General features: G+C 41.1%; 1 protein-coding gene across 14 annotated transcripts in view; it reads right to left on the bottom strand.

Moving 5' to 3' along the window:
• MICAL2 (microtubule associated monooxygenase, calponin and LIM domain containing 2) overlaps positions 1 to 19,451 on the bottom strand; it is a 296,098-nt gene that overhangs the window by 111,312 nt on the left and 165,335 nt on the right. For 11 of the 14 annotated variants that reach the window (XM_031944246.1, XM_031944245.1, XM_031944242.1 and 8 more), the window contains exons 15-20: positions 8,837 to 8,905; positions 7,895 to 8,044; positions 6,180 to 6,302; positions 4,564 to 4,782; positions 3,720 to 3,821; positions 2,581 to 2,703 (exon numbers count right to left, since the gene is read on the bottom strand). In XM_031944246.1, coding sequence (XP_031800106.1) covers positions 2,581 to 2,703; positions 3,720 to 3,821; positions 4,564 to 4,782; positions 6,180 to 6,302; positions 7,895 to 8,044; positions 8,837 to 8,905 — 786 coding nt within the window. The remainder of the gene's footprint in view (positions 1 to 2,580; positions 2,704 to 3,719; positions 3,822 to 4,563; positions 4,783 to 6,179; positions 6,303 to 7,894; positions 8,045 to 8,836; positions 8,906 to 19,451) is intronic. The other 3 variants (XM_031944249.1, XM_031944250.1, XM_031944251.1) reach the window with 3 other exon arrangements.

The following is a 19,451-nucleotide window of genomic DNA, read 5'->3' as shown; positions in this document are numbered from 1 at the left end:
ACACCCCTATATACCTTATATCACACTCATGAGCAAAAGCTTACAGGTCTGTGCTGTTTTAAGCATGGCCTTACCATGTTAAATAGATCAAAAAGGCCTTTAATTATTAGGTATGAAGCTAGTAAAGTGAGATTCTTCAGAGGGTCAGGGTTTTTCATTACTTTGTTTGAGAAGGGCAGAATATAAGATTTGTTTTTGATTTGGGGAGCTCCCTCCACATTTTCTGCTAGCACAAGGACATATATACATATAGGATATGTTATATATATTATCAGGGGGCACTAGGATGCAACTGGGGCCAGCAGGGGTGTCATTCATTTCAAAGGATTTTTCAGATTCCAATTCTTAGATTATTCCCTAAACCCAGAATTAATGCTTCTAGTCTCTTTGGCTCATTTTCGTGGCCTTTCTTGGGTGTGTTGGGTATTTTTTAAAAATTAGGGTTAATTTTAAAGAGAAGCTCCTAAGTAATAAAAGGATGGATAGATGATCTTGGGTGAATCCCATGGAGCCAAGAGGACCCACTGGAAAGCCACTGACAGAACAGCCAGGTGCCAAGCTGGGAGGATCAGTGGCAGCCCAGCAAGCAGCTTTTAAAACACCCTTCCCTGCCCTCTGGGTTTGCTAAAAGAATGAACCCCGGATATCTGTGGACAGAGGCAAGCTGCCAGATCCCGCCCACAGGGCGGGCCTGGAGACAAGCAGGATAAAGGAGGGCAGGTAAGTGGCCATCCCTCTCCCACTATGGCCCTTGGCAACTGAGCTCCTGGGAAAGTCCTTGCCCAAAGCCTGCCCTTCCATCAGAGATCAGATCCTGCCTCTGGTACAGCCCTCAGGGTCAAGGGAAGGATGTAAGAACACCTGGGGAAGGTGATTGGGCTGCCACACTTTCCCCTGAGGAGGGCAGCTGGTTGGGGACCCCGTGGGGAGCTGGGTAGGAAAGGGGCCTCTTTTTTCTTCAGGATGACAGCAGACCAGCTGCAGAGATACAGACTTCAGGGCAATCACCTCCATTCCTGGTGCTTGGGTCCAACTGAGAAGCACCTAGCATCAATGCTCCATCTCATAGCCAGAGTCAGGGCTTTTGGTCCCTAGCCACTAAATGTGTAGTGGCAAATGTATTACAGGTATTATAGATATCAATCATCTGCATGAGATCCTGTCTCTGAGCTCCAAGATCTCACTTTCCCTTACATCCTAAAGGTCACTTCAGCATCACTGGAATAGAACCACAAAATGTGGAGGCAGGTAACCGAGGTTTGAGCCCCTTCTTCTGCAGAGGAGGTGCCCAGAGGGGACATGGACGGTCCCCAAGGTCAGAAAACAGGGTCAGGTTTCCTTATATTTCCTTTCAATGATGCCCCAAATCCAATGCATTATCTATCTTCCCCTATCCTAGGGGAAGCTGCCCAACTAGGTTTGATTTTTGAACCAGGAGAGCTGCAGAGCAATCATCAAGTGAGTGGCAGGTGCTTCCCCTGCTTCCTTGTGGAGGACCCTGGCCAAGACTTAATCCCAGTATGCTGTGCTTAAGTAACTGCATTCAGACCCACATGGACCTACTGAGTCAGGGGTAAATATGGTACTGTCTATTCAGGGTCTAGGAAAGACCTTCAGAGAGCACCCTCCTAATCACTCTCAGCTGAGTGCAACCAAAAGAAATAGAAAACTTGCATCCAGGGCTCACTTCATTGCCATCATCTAACTTTTTGTGACTTTATTTGAGTTTTTTTTTGGTTTTGTTTGTTTATTTTTGGTAAAGATACTGGACCGGTTTGCCATTTCCTTCCCCAGACAAGGAAACTCCAAGAGACCTCACCAAATGGGGTCAAAATGGTCGAAGGGCTATTGCAAATTGATGCTCTGTGGAAGCAAAGCAGGAGCCAGAAAGCTATTGCTATAGGTTGCCACCTTCAAATATAATGAATTCCTTATTTCCTGGTTCTGATTCATCAAGGTAGAGAACCTCTCAGTATTTTACCATTGATTAACACTCCTGGAACAGATTCCTAGGATTTAACCCTTCACTGATTATCACAGTCAGAAGGAAACCCAGAGCTTCAAGGCTGATGAGAATCAAAATCCCAAGGATACTCTCCCATCCCCACATAAAAAATCAGTCAGTGGAGACCAAGCTTTTAAAAAGCTATGTATAACCTGTGTTAACAATGTGTCAACATTCACTACAAATAGAAATGTGAGGGCAAATGGACAAAGAGACGCCTGAGAGAGATCCCAGGGGATCCCTTTATTTTTTAAATAATTTATCACCTATGTAACCAGCTAGCAAGACTGTGCTCTAAACTTCATTCTAATTAGATTGGGTTTTGCTACATGGTTCCCATTTATGCATAGAAATAAGACTATAAATGCATGATGTCTTTGACTGTTATAAAAATGTATATTATATATATATTATTTATAGATTATATACAATATTTATATATGTATATAAATATATATATACACACACACATTACATTAAGGACATTTTTCATCCCTAGCAAGTCCCCCAAACTGTTAGAATTATACATCAGCATGCTTCAGACCACAGGAAAGAATTGAATTACAATTGACTACCTTTCTGTTAGAGGAAGAAGAATCAATAGACAAGGAAGAGGAAGTATCAGTTGAGCCACCAGATGGAAGACAAGAGGAAGGGAGAGGGTGGGAGGGAGAAAGACCTTTGGTGAGTAGTTTATTCTGTATGGAATAGAAATAGGAAAATTATTATTCCAGAGGAAATTCACATCTGTCCATGTTACAATGAATGAAGCAGGCGCATCATTAAATCCTTGCAGAGTGAGAGAAGCTGTTTTCGCTTTGTTTCTCAAGACAAGATGGGACCTTCACCCTAAGAATCCACTCGGCCCCATCTGGTTCCCATTTAAATGGCAGAAGGCTGTGTTAGGATCAAATCATTTCCACTCCCCCATAATAAAAAACAAAGTAAAACAGGTTGAGCAGAACCAAACACTGGTTGCTTTCTCAGCCAATAAACTGATTAGGAGTGGGATGACCCCCTCTGTGGTTGCCCCCTCGAGTCTTGCTTCCTGAACTTGGTGCAAGAGTCCAGCTCCAACACCATCATCTCCATGAAGACTCCATGGACCCATCCCACCTCCAAATAACCTTGTCTATATTTTGTATGTGTTTTTGCAATTTATAGAGATGGACACGTGTCGTCTCCCTGATAGAACATGACTTCTTGGAAGGCAGGGAATGATTTGTTATTTTCTTTCTAGCATTCATGGCTTAAACGGTGATGGACACACTTTTGGCATTTAATAAATGGGAGCTGAATGAAATGTGTTGTCAAGCTAGTCATAGCTCAGGAGTTACCAAAGGGAAAAAGAGAGAGAGAAAGACCTAATCTGAAGGCAAATGAAGGATTCTGTGAAAGGATGTTACTCGGGGCTTAGCTACATCCTGGAGATCTCTTTGTTTGTAAACAGCCTCTCCCCAGCCCTGAATTCATTAAGGGTGATCCTGCAAATTTCCAGATTTTTTCCAAGGCTGATAGTTTCCCCCTTTGGACAGCACTGCATTTTCCAGTCTAATGCAAGATGATCAAGCTCCCAAGGGCCCAACAATGCCCAGTGCCTGGGAAGGACTGATGGATTGTGCTGATCCAACATGCTCTGAAGGAGGGAGTCCTCAGCCCAGCTAGCAATCCATCTGCTGCTCCTCGGGGCTGCAGTCAATCATGCACCAATTACCTGGGGGAAGTCCTCGCACGCAAACATGGAGGCAAGGTGAGCAGCTTTCTCCTTAATATTCTTTTTGTGAAACTCCCTGTTGGCTAAGTTTTGAGCCCTCTTCTGCAGGTGAAAAAGAGACAGAGAGAGACAGACAAAGAGAAAGAGAAATAGACATAGCCAGGAAGACAAAGACAGAGAAAGTCAGAGAGATACAGGGAGAGAGAAACAGAAAAAGAGAAGTAGACATAGGCAGGGAGAGACAGAGATAGAGAGTCAGAGAGAAACAGGAGAAAAGAGTGAGAAGGAGAAGGAGAGAGAGAAAGAAAAAGAGAGGAAGAAGGAAGGAGAGAGAGAAGGAAAGAGAGAGAGAAACAGAAAAATACTCAGGAAGAGAGAGACAGAAAGATACAGGAAGAAAGGAGAGGGAAGAAAGGAAGAGGGAGAGGGAGAAAGAAAGGAAGAGGAAGGGAGAAGGAAAGAGAGAGAAAACAGAGATAGAAGACACAGAGAGACAGACAGGCAGAAGGAAAGAAACAGAAGGAGAGAGAAGAAGGAAGAGAGACACATACACAGAGAAGTTTTAGTTAAGAATAGGAAAAAGACCAAGGAAACAGTAGTGCTATAATATTTTCACAGGCTGACTCACAGAAAAATCAAAGCATGGAGATAAAGGGAGTGGAATTCTGTAGAGGGAGATGGCTGCATTGGCCAGAGGCTCCCAGGGGCAGAGGGCAGCTAACCCCAGAACAGAGAAGAGGAGAAAGAGGAAGAGGAGGGAGGAGGAGAAGAAGGGATGAGGAGGAGGAGGAGGAAAGAGGAACAGGGAAGAGGGAGGAGGAAGAGAAGGGAGTCCAATTTTCACCTGGTGGATCTTTTCCTCCACGTACTGCATGCGCCTCAGAGTGCCAATGAGAGCAAAGGCTCCAGGATAAGCGGATGGCAGAGGAACCAAGTTTCCCGAGTGGGAGGGCTGCAGATCCGACTTGGCTCGAGCTCTCAAAGGCCTGGTGAGACCGTCGCTTGCAGCAGAAGCTGCCTTTGACTCCCTGAGCACCTGCTCAGTCATAGCTCGTGTCTGAAACTAGGAAACAGGGCAATTGGGCAAGGGCCTTCCCCTCCCCTGGGGATTCCTCACATCCCCACATGGGCACCCGTGGACACACACACTCGCACTAACTCTGGCAGACATGGCCCAGAGCACCAGCTGGGCCCTAGAGGCCTTCTCCTTTTGGCAGCGATCACTAGGAAGCTCTTCTCATGAGCTCGGGGCAAAATCAACAACCCCAACCAGTATCATCTGCCCGAGGTAACAGGCCAGAAGGCCTGATCCCAGGAACATAGGAACCTCATTTTGTAGCTGAGGAAACAATCCCAGAGACAGACTCTGGAGCTGGAGACTATAGGATCCAATCCACCAATGCTATAACTGCTTTGCTGAACTGCCCCTGATCTCGGGTTCCTCATTGGTAAAATGGAGTGTTTAGGTTAATAATAGCTGGAGTTACAAAGGACTTGTTGCTGTTACAAGTCACTGTGACCCCATTTGGGTTTTCTTGGCAGAGACACTGGAGTGGTTTGCCTTTTCCTTCTCCACTTCATTTTACAGATATGGAAACTGAGGCAAACAGGGTCAAGTGACTTGTCCAAACTCACTCACAGCTAGTAAATGTCTGAGGCCAGATTTGAACTCAGAAAGATGTCTTCCTGACTAAAGCCCTTTCATTCTATCAGCTGTGCTGCCTTTTCATAAAAAGGGTCTTAGAGAGGGAAAAAGTCTTTATTAAATGATTCTCTCTTTTCATAGAGTTTAAGGCATCTTGCCAAAATCACCTGATCCCCACCAGGAAAAATGGGATTTTACCGAAACACACACACACACAAAATATTCCTAATACTGTTATTACAGGTCAGTAGAAAGGCAGAGCCTTCCAAACAAAGCTTCCTAGAATTCAAGAAAACCCATTGCATCTCTGGTATGTCCCCCACTATCCATCCAACGCAAAGTTGGCAGAGATGCTCCTCATTTTGTTGCTCTGCCATGACTATAGGGAGATCATCACACCACATCTCCACTGCTCTCAGGCCTCCTTCCTGCCCCACTTAGTTCCTCTTCAGAGAAACAGGAGATTAACCATCGATTAACTCTACCAGCTCACAAGTATTTCCTTCTTCCAGGATGTACATCCAGAAATGCAAATCTCTGGTCTTTGAAAAAAATATCTATCACAAGGTCATTCAGCAAAATAATTAAATTCAGTGTTTTTTTCTTAACAAGTACAAGAAATACATGCTAATTGATTAAATGTCAAGCTAATGGATAAAGAAAGATGTTTGCTGTTTACCTTAGAGTGTGCCCCGGTAAAAGGGCTATTAGTAATGGTCTGAGAGGGTGGGGGATGAGGTGGAGATTACCCTTCCTTCTAAAATGAAACATCAGCCTTGCCAGGTTGGAAGTGAGAAAGAAGCTGAAGCCCCTACCTGCCTTTTGAGAGGAGGTGATGGACTGAGTGTAGAGTCCTCTGGCTTAGCAAAGCGAGAGTTAGCAGGAAGACCAGCAGGAGAATGTAGGGCTGGCTTACCTAGGTCAGAAAGGGCTTGCGTCTTGGAGGAGAAAGTTGAGTTGAGAAGAACAACCGTAGGAAACATGAAAACAAAAGGTTAAGTCAGACCGAAGGACACTGGGAGAGAGGAAACAAAGAGAAGATGGAGGGACAGCAGGAACATTGGCGTAAAATGGGATCACCACTAAGGAGCTTCAGCCCCTCCGGCAAACAGCCTGCTCCCCAGAAACACAGTCACCAACGTATCTATCAGGCACTGGAGCTTCTTCCTCTCATATATCATGGGAAGTGGGCAGGGAATTCTCCCAGACCCTGTGTGGGGTCCGGGTGGGGGAGAGAAGCCAGGGGACTTTCAGAAGCAGCAGGAATTGTCCCCCTCGTCACAGTCACTGATGCAGAAATGGGGTCTCCAAGCTACCTACTGAAACCCCTCCACATGGGTTCCCCATCACCCACCCAACTCAAAGTTTCCCATCCAGGAGACAAGTTGGTGTCCGTTTAACTCTGAGCTCATGAACGGCGTCCAGAGCTCAGCTGCCCAGCGTCCTGACTTGGAGCCTTTGTAGAGTATTTCTGCTTTGGTCAGCCAGCCTCTCCCATCCTCCAGGGGACCCCAAACCCCCATCCTGGCAATTATTATTATTAATAACAATATTAATAACTAAAATGTATACAGTCAGACACTGAATGCTAAGTGCTTTATAATTATTATCTCATTCAATTTTCACAACAACCTTGGGGGGTAGGTGCTATTATTATCCCCATATTCCTCATTTACAGATGAAGAAACTGAGGCAGAGTGATTAAGTGATTTGCCCACAGTCATACAGTTAATAATTGAGGTTGAATTTGAAGTCGGATCTTGAAATGAATCAATCAAAATCATGCAAAGGACAATTCTAAGGAAAAACTCCAATCCCTGAGTCAGAGGACAAGAGGAACAAAGGTTGGGACTAAAAATATTAGGTTGCGAGTCTCAATTTAGTTTTTAAAGACTGGTTCCATGATATCACAGGCATAAGGATTTCCCATTGAGAAGATTTCTTTTTCTAAGGTGTTCTAGTACCTGTTTTACAAACTTTGGTCGTAGAGTATTACTAGGGAGACAAAGTCACACTGCTAATAGATGTTGGAGCAAAAATATTCCTGGTTTGCTAAACTACAACACTGACTCTCTGGGTTGGGGAATTTTAGTACGTAAAATGAAGAATAAAATGGGGCAAGTTTATGGGACTCTTGTCTTACCAGATGTTTATCTGGTCTGACCAGTGTATGAGTGTGTTGGAAGGAAGCAGGGAAAGGAATGCTGGAAAACGTTCTAGAGATGGGTCTACAGTTCTGATAAATCAATAAGGTTTTAAGAGTTTCAAAACAGATGTTGTGGTGTGGGAGGGGAGTTTTTCACCAGGTACTAAGACAGATGCCCCAGAATCAATATCTTACCGTACCCCTTCCCCTGTGTCCACAGGGACACACAAACACACACAATGAACGTGCCATATCAGTTTGGGGGAGACCACTTAAGGCAGGATTCTCAAGCAACCTGAAGCCTTTCACTGGGCCAAGTATCTCTGCTACATCCCTGTAGGGTCAGGGTCCTCCAGGAGCACAGTCCTTGGCCCTGTGGCTCACCTGTCTCAGGAGAGAAGGATTCCGAGTATTCTCTTCAAATTTGGCTAGCAGCTGGTTGGCCATGGACTTAACTTTATTTTGATTCATGCCTTCCTTCCTGATGCCATAGTCTCGAGATGAGCCAGTGCTGCGGCTAGAAAAGCTTGATGACTATAAGGGTGAAAATGGGAGAAGGAAGGCATTATCACATTTTGGAAAAGATATTTAATTCTTCTGCACATATTTAACCTATAACAAATTATTTGTTATCTTGGGAAGAGTGGACAAGGGAGGGAGGGAGGGAGAAAATTTTGGAACACAAAGTCTTACAAAAATAAATGCTGAAAATTATCTTTACATGTATTTAGAAAAATAAAATACTACTGAAAATTTTTTTAAAAAAGAAACTGCTTTAAAAGTGATAATTTAGAAATATAAAGTACTACTGAAAATTTTTTTTAAAAAGAAACGGCTTTAAAAGTGTTATTAAATTCTTTTGATAATATATCAGAAACTGTATTACAGAGAAAAGTACAATTTGTGAACTATGTAATTTTTTATTGAAAGACTTTTTATAATTTTGCTTTAAAGGTTTCTATTGAAAAAAATTTGTAAATTGTACATCTAATAAGCACACATGCACGATGATAGAACTAGATAGTTGGGGTTCCTTCCCGTTTCTGATCCTAAGTGGGCCTCAGTTTCCTCAATTGTAAAATGAATGGATTAGATGAGATGTTTCCTTTCAACTCTAGACCCAAAAGCCTATCTTAATTCATCTTAGACTTGGTCCCCTGAATTCTGTAGTCAAGGATTACCAAGGGAAAAGATGGGTGGGTAAAAATACAGTATCCCACTGTATCTTATCAATTGGTTCACCCTTGAGGGGAAAAAGGAGATCCTTTTAGGTTTTTCTCCCAGACTAGTTTTAGTGTGTTTCACAGAAGTCCTGAATATACTAACCTCTTCCAAATTGTCTATGCCTTTTCTTCTTCGCTTATTCATATCATTTTCTTCCGTGTGGTTCTCCACCTGGAATATTCAAGAAAAAAACACTAAATTTAGAACCATCAAACTATTTCTGAAGAATCTGAAAAAACCATTACTGGTAGGGAGGCCCCAGAACTCCCCCTAAATGTGGCTGATTATGCCTCTGAGAACAAATGTAGGGATGTTTCATTCAGTAATCAGGAAGGCTTTCTTTCTGGAAACAGGTAACAGATTGGCTTACATCACTGGGCCTCCAAAAGCTTTTGTCTCTAACCCAAGACTTATGTTGGTTTAGGTTTTATTCACTAACAACAAAATCACAGACTTCATGACCCAACTATCTGAACAAAAGGGACCAAGGATATAAAGATCTAACTTGAGATGGCTGCAAACAATTGCAAGTTACACTGAAGGGAAACAAGGAAGTTGGCTTAAGATCACCAAGGCTTCAGTTTGTCAGTGTCTCTTAAGTGCTCTGGGCCAGAATCTGAGATATGGAAGGACTTAGAATCTGTTTAAGAGTTTTTAAAATTCCATTTGGCAAATAGTATTTGATTTTTTTCCAATTACATATAACGATAGCTTTCAACATTGATTTTTTAAAATAAGATTTTGAATTTCAGCTCTTTTTCTCCCTCCCTCCCATCTTCCCTTTCCAAGATGGCAAGCAATCTGATTTAGGTTATATATGTGCAATTGTGTAAACATATTTCCATGTTAGTTATGTTGTGAAAGAAGAAAGAAGGAAAAAAGGAAAAAGACACACACAAAAAAGTGAAAATAGAAATAGTCTGCTTTGATCTGCATCCAAACTCCATAGTTCTTTCTTAAGATGTGGATTGAATTTCCCATCATGAATCATTAAGAATGGAAGGACTTAAAATCAGAAGACAAAACTTCAATACTTTTATTATTACAGCTACCTAGAAACTACCTCTGATCAGTTTACAAAGCTATATTTGATCATTATTTTTAAAACAAGAAACAATAATGAAAATGAATTTTTATAAAATTTCTTCAGGGTGCTCAGAACGAGCACACACTATGGAATACAATTTCCATGAAAATAAAAAAACTGAGCACCATGTTAGCACTTGTTTCTGAGGAGAAAAGGGGATTGATGAAGATGTGCTTCCATTCATCTTAGATATTGACTCACACTTCTCAGTAGGAATTTCATGCCTAATGTGCTTCATTGATTAGCTGAATACAGAGAGGACAGATCATTTCAAAAGAGTGTTGAAGATGATCAACTACGAAAGACTTGGTTCTTCTCAATGGATCAGCGACCCAAAGCAATCCCAATAAACTTTGGATAGAAAAAGCCATCTGCATCCAAAAAGAGAACTATGGAGATTGACTATATGTTCACTTCTTTTTTCTGTCTCTCCCATGGTTTTTCCCTTTTGCTCTAATTTTTCTCTCCCAACTTGAACCATAAAGCAATGTGTATTAAAATAAATAAATTTACTAGGGAAAAAAAAAGAATGTTGAAGAGAGGAGGAGATGGAAGAAAAGGCATCATGGGAAGGTGTCATCAGTTTGAGAGAAGAAGTCATCAGAATTCTACAGCATGGCAACTGGATATTTAGATGGCAAAAAGGGTATTTAGATATAGTCTGGAGCTGTGCTAAGTTTGGAGACTAGGGTTCAAATTTTGCCTGGAAAGCAACCTGATATAGGGGAAAGAAGACTGAATTTTATAAGTTATAAAATCTGGTCTCTAACAGATACTTTGTGACTTCAGGTAAGTCATTTAACCTTCCCGAGGACCTCAGTTTTCTCATCTATAAAAATGAAAGTTTCTTCTAATAATCCAATCTAGGCTCCTAAAGTTTGACAATGTCCATAAGGGCAAGTTATCCTCTCTCAGCTTCAGGCAACTTCCTAGATGGAAGTCCTTTGGATGGAAGGAGCTGAGGAGTTTACAGACTTAGTGGGCTTAGTATTATAAAAAGGAACCGTTAAATGGAGGTATCCCTAAAACTCTATTAACTGCCCCACTCTCCTACCTCCCCATAGAAAGCTTGTTTCTGCCACAATTCAGGCACAGAATTAATCCATCAATATCCTATTTCCTATTATTTCCCCATCTGTGGGCCAGCAGCTGGTATGGCCATTCCATGAATCAAAACTGACATGCTCCTGACCAAAGTCCGGATGTAAGAGGCTGGGCATGGAAAGGATGGAAGCACTCTCCTTTTTATGCAAGGAACCTAAAGCCTTCCAATCCCCACTGTGCACTCACCATCCTTCTTTTTAACAGTGAGGAAACAGTGCAATCATTCATTTATAATCACCCAACAATGTGACACTTCTATTCTCTGGGGCAGCACAAAAATGCTGGGTCAAACAGCCCTGCTTTCCGCCTTATGGTTTTCTCCGTTTATAATAAATCATCATGTTGGGAATGGGAATTATCTCAACCCTAGCATCTGGGCAAACACCAAGAGAAACAGATGATCTTATACCTGACTCCTGGTCTCCTAGAGCCTGGCTCTAGCTCAGCCAACCAGCCCTCCTGCCTGTCAGCACTTTCGGGCTGGAGACCTGAGTACAAAGTTAGGAAACAATGGTATTTTTTGGGTTTGTTTTTGTTTTGTTTTGGCTCGGTTTCCAATGTGCATTTGGCTTTTACTCAAAGAACTATACATTATATTTTTAAGCACAGGCAGCACTGGATTCTAGAGTCAAGAAGATCTGATTTTTGAACCCTGCCTCCTCGGATGAGATACTTTACTGGATATGACACCTTAGAAAAGTCACCTGAACTTTATTGGCTGCTATATCCTCACCTTTAAAATGGAAATACACACTTAAAATTGATTTGGTTGTACCCAGTTTTCTCTTTCAAGTTATGCAAATTGTTTTGAGTACCGTGTGAGCTTTCCTAATAATTTCCCTTTTTTTTAAGTTAGCAATAAGCAAATTAATCAATGAATAAATAAACAAACGAATGAATAAATAGATGGATGGATGGATATATATAGCACCTATCTAATAGGGAAAAGCCTTTTTCTATTTTTCATCTTCTTACACCCAACTCCCCCACACATATTTTGTGACCCAGTAACCATGGTCTTATTGCTATTTCTCATTGAAGATTCTCCATCTCCCTCCTCTGAGCCTTTCCACTGGCTGTCCCCCATGCTTAGAGCTCTCTCTCCTTCCTCATCTCTGACTCCTGCTTTTCCCTGGCTTCTTTCAACTTCCAGCTAAAATCTTACCTTCTACAAGAAGTTTTTGATGATTCCCTGCTGAAAGCTAGTGCCTTCCTCCTGAGATTCTCTGTCATGTATTCTGTCTCTTGCTTCTTTGATTATGGATGTTTGCATGCTGTTTCTCTTATTAAACTAGGAAGAATAGACTGGGTTTTTTTCTGCATTTTTTCCTATCCCCAGTGTCATATAGCAGGTGCTTATTAAATGCTAGCTGACTTGCCTTGATAAATGAGATAAGGTATGTAAAGTGTTTTGCAAACTGAGGAATCATAAGAGATCATCTCATGCAGAACTTATCTGTAAAATGAACTACCCCCAAATACAGAGGCATTGTGAGGCAAAATCAGGAACTGATGTGGGATTTCCCCAATGGAGTTCAGGCTCCTATGAGCCACAGTCAATTGTTTCCTAGCAAAATATTAACTAACCTGCAAGCCACCTGGCAACAGACTTAATATCCTCAAATAAACCTAGTCCAAGATGATTGTTGAGGCTCCATGGACTGACTTTCCAACCTCTAGAGTTCGGCTTGGCTGCCATCATCCTCAATGCTTTGGATTTTAACTATAACCTGGAAGACTTTGCTTTTCTCCAGGGTTTTGATCATTTACAACAGAAACGACCCCTGCCATTAGATGCCTTCTGCCAGAGGAGGCATTCAAAGGACCCCCACACCAGACCAATGAGTAATGCTGGGATAGATACTGAGAGCTCGCTTGCCTTTCATTCCTTGCCTTCCTTTGCCAGCCTAGCGCTTAATAAATACTTATTGATTTGACTGACAGACCTTATTAAATGCCTATTCATTCATCCATTCAATTCCAAAAATCAGAGTCATGTCTCGAGCTGCCAGAAGCTTTTTTTTAATAATCTCATAATGCCCTAAGCTCTTCCCAAGCTTATTTTCATCCTCAACCTAAAAAACAAAGATGTACCAACTCTGGTTCTACTACAGATTATTCTTTCTACTGCCTCTCTATAAAGGGATGGGTGGGCTATGGAAGCTTCCAGGGTAAAAACAGTGTGAAGGTGAACTAAGAAGGACTCAAGATGAATATACACATTTTTTTTTTCCTCCAGAGGACTCAAAGGCAGTGATGCTCATATAATGAAAGCCCATTCGTCTGTCCCCTGTGGGTGAAAATCAAGGTCACTCTGGAAAAGATTTTTAAAAATTAATGGCAGTCAGGCAATAGGAAAAGAGCCACAGATGTAAAATAAAATATGCTGACAGCAGGAGGAGCACAGGATGGACTTATCAAGGGCCCATAGGCCCAGATGGGAAGGGCTTGGAGCAGGATCAGGAGAAAGAGGCAATCCTGTCTCTCTGTAGAGATGTCACCACCCTATGTGGTTGGGGAACCCGTGGGGCCAATTCCAATCTTCACCTGAAGCCAGGCTATCACATATATGAAACCTGGCATTTCCATATAAATGAGTTTTTTAGAAAAGCATCCTTAGATTAATGGGATGCCTGGAGATCAGTTAGTCAGGCAATAAGCATTTATGAGTCACTTACTCTGTGCCGGGCAGTGTGCTAAGTGCTAAGTGCTAATATCTATTAAACTATAATCTCTGTATCTCCAATGCCTAGAATGGTGCCTGGTATACAGTAGTTGCTTAATAAATGCTTGCTGATGGTTTTGCAAGATACTGTGCTCAGTCTGAGGAATACAGAGATTTTTTAAAATGGCAAAGTCTCTGCTGGCAAGGACTTTGGTGGGGTGGGAAGTGAAACAAGGCACGAATATAAATATGGCACAGAGCAGTATGGGATTAAGAGCAGGTCTAGGCAAAATGTTATTAGTAAACAGAGGATAACTAAGAAATTATTCAGATTCATGGAGGCTACATCTGAGCTTAGCTTGGAAGAAAAGTAGGGATTTGTTATTATAACAAAAAAATTAAAAAAAAAAAGAAAAGAAAAGTAGGGATTTAATAGTCAGGTATAGAGGAATAATCCATGATAGTCTACCTTTGGGATGGGCAAAGGCATAAAGATGGGAGAGGATAGAATAAGAGAGAAGAATGTCTGATGGGGGACTCTAGTTCTACAGAAACTGAGTGCGGAATGGAGATGAGCACGCAAGTTATGTTGGAGTCAATTAGCAATAGGGAAGAGGCGTCTGTCCTGGGCCGGCTTAGTCTACCAAGGGAAGATCCCAGGGCTATTGAAAATTCTTCTCCATGGATAGAATTTGCGTGAACTGGGGACAACCCAAATGACATCCATGGACTGGACATCAGTAAGACTGGACACTGGGCAACATCTGGTTTTTTTAAAAAAACAAATTAAAGGCATGTTTTCTATTTTATATTTCATTGTACCCTTGGCTCTGCATCCTGGGGAAAAGTGAGCTGCCCTATGGGACACCAGACGCATGTCCTAAACCCTCATTGTATCACAGAATATTAGAACCAGCAAGAACTTTAGATAAAACCGAATCCAACCAAATTAGGCAAGAGAAGGAGGTGATAGAGATATAAACTAGATTAATTATGTGGATTTAAAATTGAATGAATGACTGAGGATGATGTGATTATGGAATCACATCATCTTGTAAGAAAGTCTCTAGTGAATTACTTCAGGGATCAGTTCAAAATCCTCTTGTGGTCAAAAGATACATACAAATGGCATGCTTATCAAATTTGTAAATGAATGCCAAAAAGATATTTTAAGAAGTTGGAACAATGGACTGAAGTTAGTAATAGGAAATTTAAAACAAAAAACCCCAAATAACCATAAGGTCATATGCTTAGTTTCTAAAATTCAGAAGCATAAAATTCATCTGAAAGGGATGACTTGAAAATGGTTCATGTGAAAAAGAATTAGGGATTTCAATGGAATCCAAGCCCAATATGAATCAACACTATGTTGCTGCCAGGAAGAATTAACCTGCTCTGAGGCTACATTAGTAGAAGTACAGAGCCTAGAAGTGGAGCAATGAGACCCTCATTTGTACTATTCTACATGCTGATCAGATTTATCTGGAGTTCCATAATCAGTCCTGCTACCGTATTGTAGAAAGGATATAGACCCAAGGATGAGTCGCTGCAATGGTAAGGGGACTCAAAACTGTGTCATTCAAGAATAAAGGAACCCAGATTAAAGATGACATGACATGAATATGTATGTGAAAGAGGGATTAACCTTATTCAACTGGAATCGGAAAGACCCAGACCCAAGGAGGGGAAATTATACGGAGACAGATTTTGGCTCAGGAGAAGGCGATCGTCTGACAAATAAGGAGGCTGCTTTGGTTGGTGGAACCAAGCAGAAATTGGACAATTGTTTACTTGGGTCAGAAGGGATTGCTGATTCAGGTGATCTCTGACGTGTCTTCCAGCCAGGAGACTCTGTGATTCTAGGAAACCATCTCATTTCCCAATGAGGAAATAACAAACACACCTAAGCTGCCAATGAGGAAGTGAGTCAGTGCTCCAGGTGTTTCCAGCAAGAGAAAGATCAGTGAGGGAGAATGAGAACAAAAGAGTCCATGAAATCTATCACACCTTAGTGACTCTGTTCTGACAAAGTCCTCAGAGCACAGGTTGACACGGGGAACAATTCCTGTGTGGATTGAAAAGAGGCAAAGACGGGTAGCAAAGACACACCTTCTAGCTACATGACCAGAGGTCAAGCCACAGAAGTCCAAAGAAAGAGACCCTTTGTTGAACACATATTGTATGTTACTGGATGGGTTCAAGGGTTTCAGGCACATGGATAAGAAAGAGTGTCAAGGCAACTGGCTTCTAGCAAATATATACACAATGAAAAGAATAGCTCCTTTAAGTCAGAAATCCCTCTATTAGACACACACACACATATATACATATATATACCATAATATAATATATATGGAAATGAAAAACAAAGAGAAAAGCTCTAAATGCACTATATATATGTCTTTAAATCAGAAATCCTTCTACTAGACATATATATATATAATATAATATATATAAGAAGTCAAAAACAGAGAGAAAGGCTCTATATACGTTACATATATATATATGCCTTTAAATCAGAAATCCCTCTACTAAACATATACATATATATTTGTGTGTGTATATATATATGCCTTTAAATAAGATATCCTTCTACTAGACATATATATATATATATATATATATATATATAAAGTCAAAAACAGAGAGAAAGGCTCTATATACATTTTATATATATATATATATATATATATATGCCTTTAAATCAGAAATCCCTCTACTAGACATATACACACACACACACACACACACACACATATATATATACACACACACACACACACATACATGTGAAGTGAAAAACAGAGAGAAAGGCTCCATTACACCAAAATGCAAACAGCAAAAAAATAGAAACCAAACAGGTACCCATCAGCTAGGAAATAGCTGAAGAAATCAGGGTAGACAGATACAGGAAGGGCATTATGCTATAAGAGATGATGAATAAGAAGGATGTGTATGAATACAATAAAGGGAAAAATAAGCAAGGCCACAAAAATAATATATGCAATGAGTATGATTCGGGATATGTATTTAACATCCAGCTCTCCAGGAGGAAAGGAAAAAGGAAGCTGGACACACTTTTGAGTTTACTCTATATTGTTAATATTTTCTCCACCATTTTCTTAAATATAGACAATCAACTAAATAATAAACCAAATCCTGGCTTGTAGCATTTGCCAGTTTCTGAGGTGTAGATGATCACACTGAAAATTTAACAACCAGCTTTTGTGAGCCAGTAGAAGCTAACTCTAAAAAAAAAATCATTTTTTCAAAAGAAAGGAGAATGAGGGGATAGTAGAACTAAAAAGCGGAAGGAAACTGAAGAACTAAGGGAGGATGGTATTGTGGGGGAGAAGCTGAGCTCTACAAATTAGTCTTCTGGTCTGGAGCACATTAAATCAAGACGGTAGAATGCACTGGTCCCCAAAGTCCGCCTTGATGATTACTGAGAGCCACTCAATTTTCAGAGCCTGACTTGGTAAGAGCTATTTAATTTCCATTCTTCTGTAAACAAAGGAGGGGTGAGTAAAAGGTTCAAACGTTCCTCACCCAGTTTCCTCTGTTCTTAGCAGCTGTGGAGTGAATAGGGGAGTGAAATGATAAGTAAAAGGAGGAAATATTTTGATCCTGCGATTACCACAAATGTTGCCTGAGGGTGACCGGGAGGTTTGTTGTAATTGTCAGATCTGTGGGTCATTTTATAGGAGAAATCCAGAAAACTAGCCCCCTGATTCCATTTCCACAGAGAAGTATTCTCAAAGCAGAGTTGGGGGCTGTCTCATTCTGATGTGGCTAAGGGCACAGGAGGGAAGAGTAGAGCTATGGACTCTCAAAGGAGTGGAAGAGGGATTATGAGTGATCTTAATATAATCAGTTTTCAGTGTAAGTTAAGTACAGTGTGGTACAGTAGAAAGAACTATTCTTTCTTTTTTAAAAATTTTAATTTTCATTTTTAAAAACTGTTTTCTTGCGAACTGATTCTGGAAAAACCATTCTGGAGAGCAATTTGGAACTATGGACAAAGGGTTATAATAAAATTGTGCATACTCTCCGATCCAACAATATCACTATTAGATCTGTATCCCAAAGAAATCACATAAAAGGGAAAGGGCCCACAGTAACAAAAATATTTACAACAGCTCTTTGTGGTGGCAAAGAACTGGAAATCGAGGGCATGCTCATCAATGGGCAAAAGGCTGAACAAGCTGTAGTACTTGAATGTGATGGAATACCATGGCTATAAGAAAAGAAAAGCCTGGAGAGACTTACATGAACTGATGCTGAGTGAAGTGAGAACCAGGAGAACATTGTACACAGTAACAACAACATTGTGCAATAATCAGCTATAATAGACTCAGCTCTTCTCAGCAATGTGGTGATCTAAGAAAATTCCAAGGGACTCATAATAGAAAATGCTATCTACATCCAGACAAAGAATTATGGAGTCTGAATACAGATAAAGGTATGCTATTTTCACTTTAGGTTTTTTTCCCTTTCTCATGATTTTTTTCCTTTTGCTCTGATTCTTCTTTTACAACATAAATGTGGTTAACACAATTGTATGTGTATAAGCTATATGAGATTGCTTGCTGTTTTAGGGAGAGGGAGGGAGAAAAATCTTATATAGGTGAATGTAATTTATGTAATTGGGAAAAATTAAAATGCTATAAAGATTAAAAAAAGAGAAAGAAAGAACTGTTTTCTCATTTGAACATGCTTTCTGGGAACCTCAAGAAAGACGCTGAAATCCACCTAACACTCTGGCCAGAACACTGGTAATTTGTTTTCAAATGATGGAGCATAAATTAGGGAACAAGAGAAACCATGACTCAAAACAGAGCTTGGCAGGTGGATGGTATCACCATTTCTTCCCTCTAAGCCTTGAGAATTAGTGGGGCCAAGTAGATGACTTGGAATAAGGAAGTCCTGGGTTCAAATGCTGTCTCAGACCATTATTAACCCTGAGCAAGTCACTTCAGCCCTATCTCTGCGTCAGTGCCATGAGAAGGTTGAATGAGATAGTTCTAAGACTCCTTCCAGTTCTAAATCTATGACACTGTACTTAAATAAATCTCAAGGATGCTATTAGGCTCTCCTCCAAGTAGTTGTTTATCTGTGCAATCCAATAGGATTCTTCCAGAGAATTGAATTACAGGGCATTAAAGCAGGATTTGGGAGTCGAGGGGAGCTGGGTTCAAATCCCACTTGATTCTCAGTGTGATCTTGGGTCTGTTTCTTCATCTGTGAGAAGAAGGGGCTTGGTCCCTTGCAGTCCCTCGGCTGTCTTCCTAGGAATTGAGTTCTTCCCCTAGCATCACTTTGACCTCAACCTGGTTGCTGCCACTGAAACTTTCTGCTGCCAAATCTTGTTAAACTTGCACCGAGAAGCTCTCAGAGCATAGGAGGCAGACAGACCTGATAGTATCTCAAAGCCTCCCTCACTACACCTCTTACTTTGTAAAGCTTGTTCTGGGTGAGAGAAGTGCCCATTAAGCCTTTGCTTATGCTGTCTCCAAATTTTATCATCTCCTCCTGTCCCCAATCACAATAACTTCTTCCTTCTCTTCACTCCAATTCTGGCCCACATCCCCACTGTCCAAGTCATTTACTGTAAGTGAGGGTGTAGTTTTTCTCTCCAACTAGACAGAAAGCTCCAGGAAGCCAAGAGCTACATGCTACCCTCCTTCTGGATTCCCCACAACATCCAGCACACTGCTGCGCAAAAGAGCTCAGAACTGATGGATTGTACATGAATAATCCAGATCAGATTGGCTCGTATCCCAGGAATGGGGAAGAAGAGAATTTGGAACTCAAAACTTTTGTTTTAAATGTTAACTATTTTTACATGTAATTGGGGGGAA

Source organism: Sarcophilus harrisii, chromosome 6 (assembly GCF_902635505.1).
Source record: "Sarcophilus harrisii chromosome 6, mSarHar1.11, whole genome shotgun sequence".
Taxonomy (NCBI): domain Eukaryota; kingdom Metazoa; phylum Chordata; class Mammalia; order Dasyuromorphia; family Dasyuridae; genus Sarcophilus; species Sarcophilus harrisii.
This window is presented reverse-complemented; position numbering and strand designations above follow the sequence as displayed.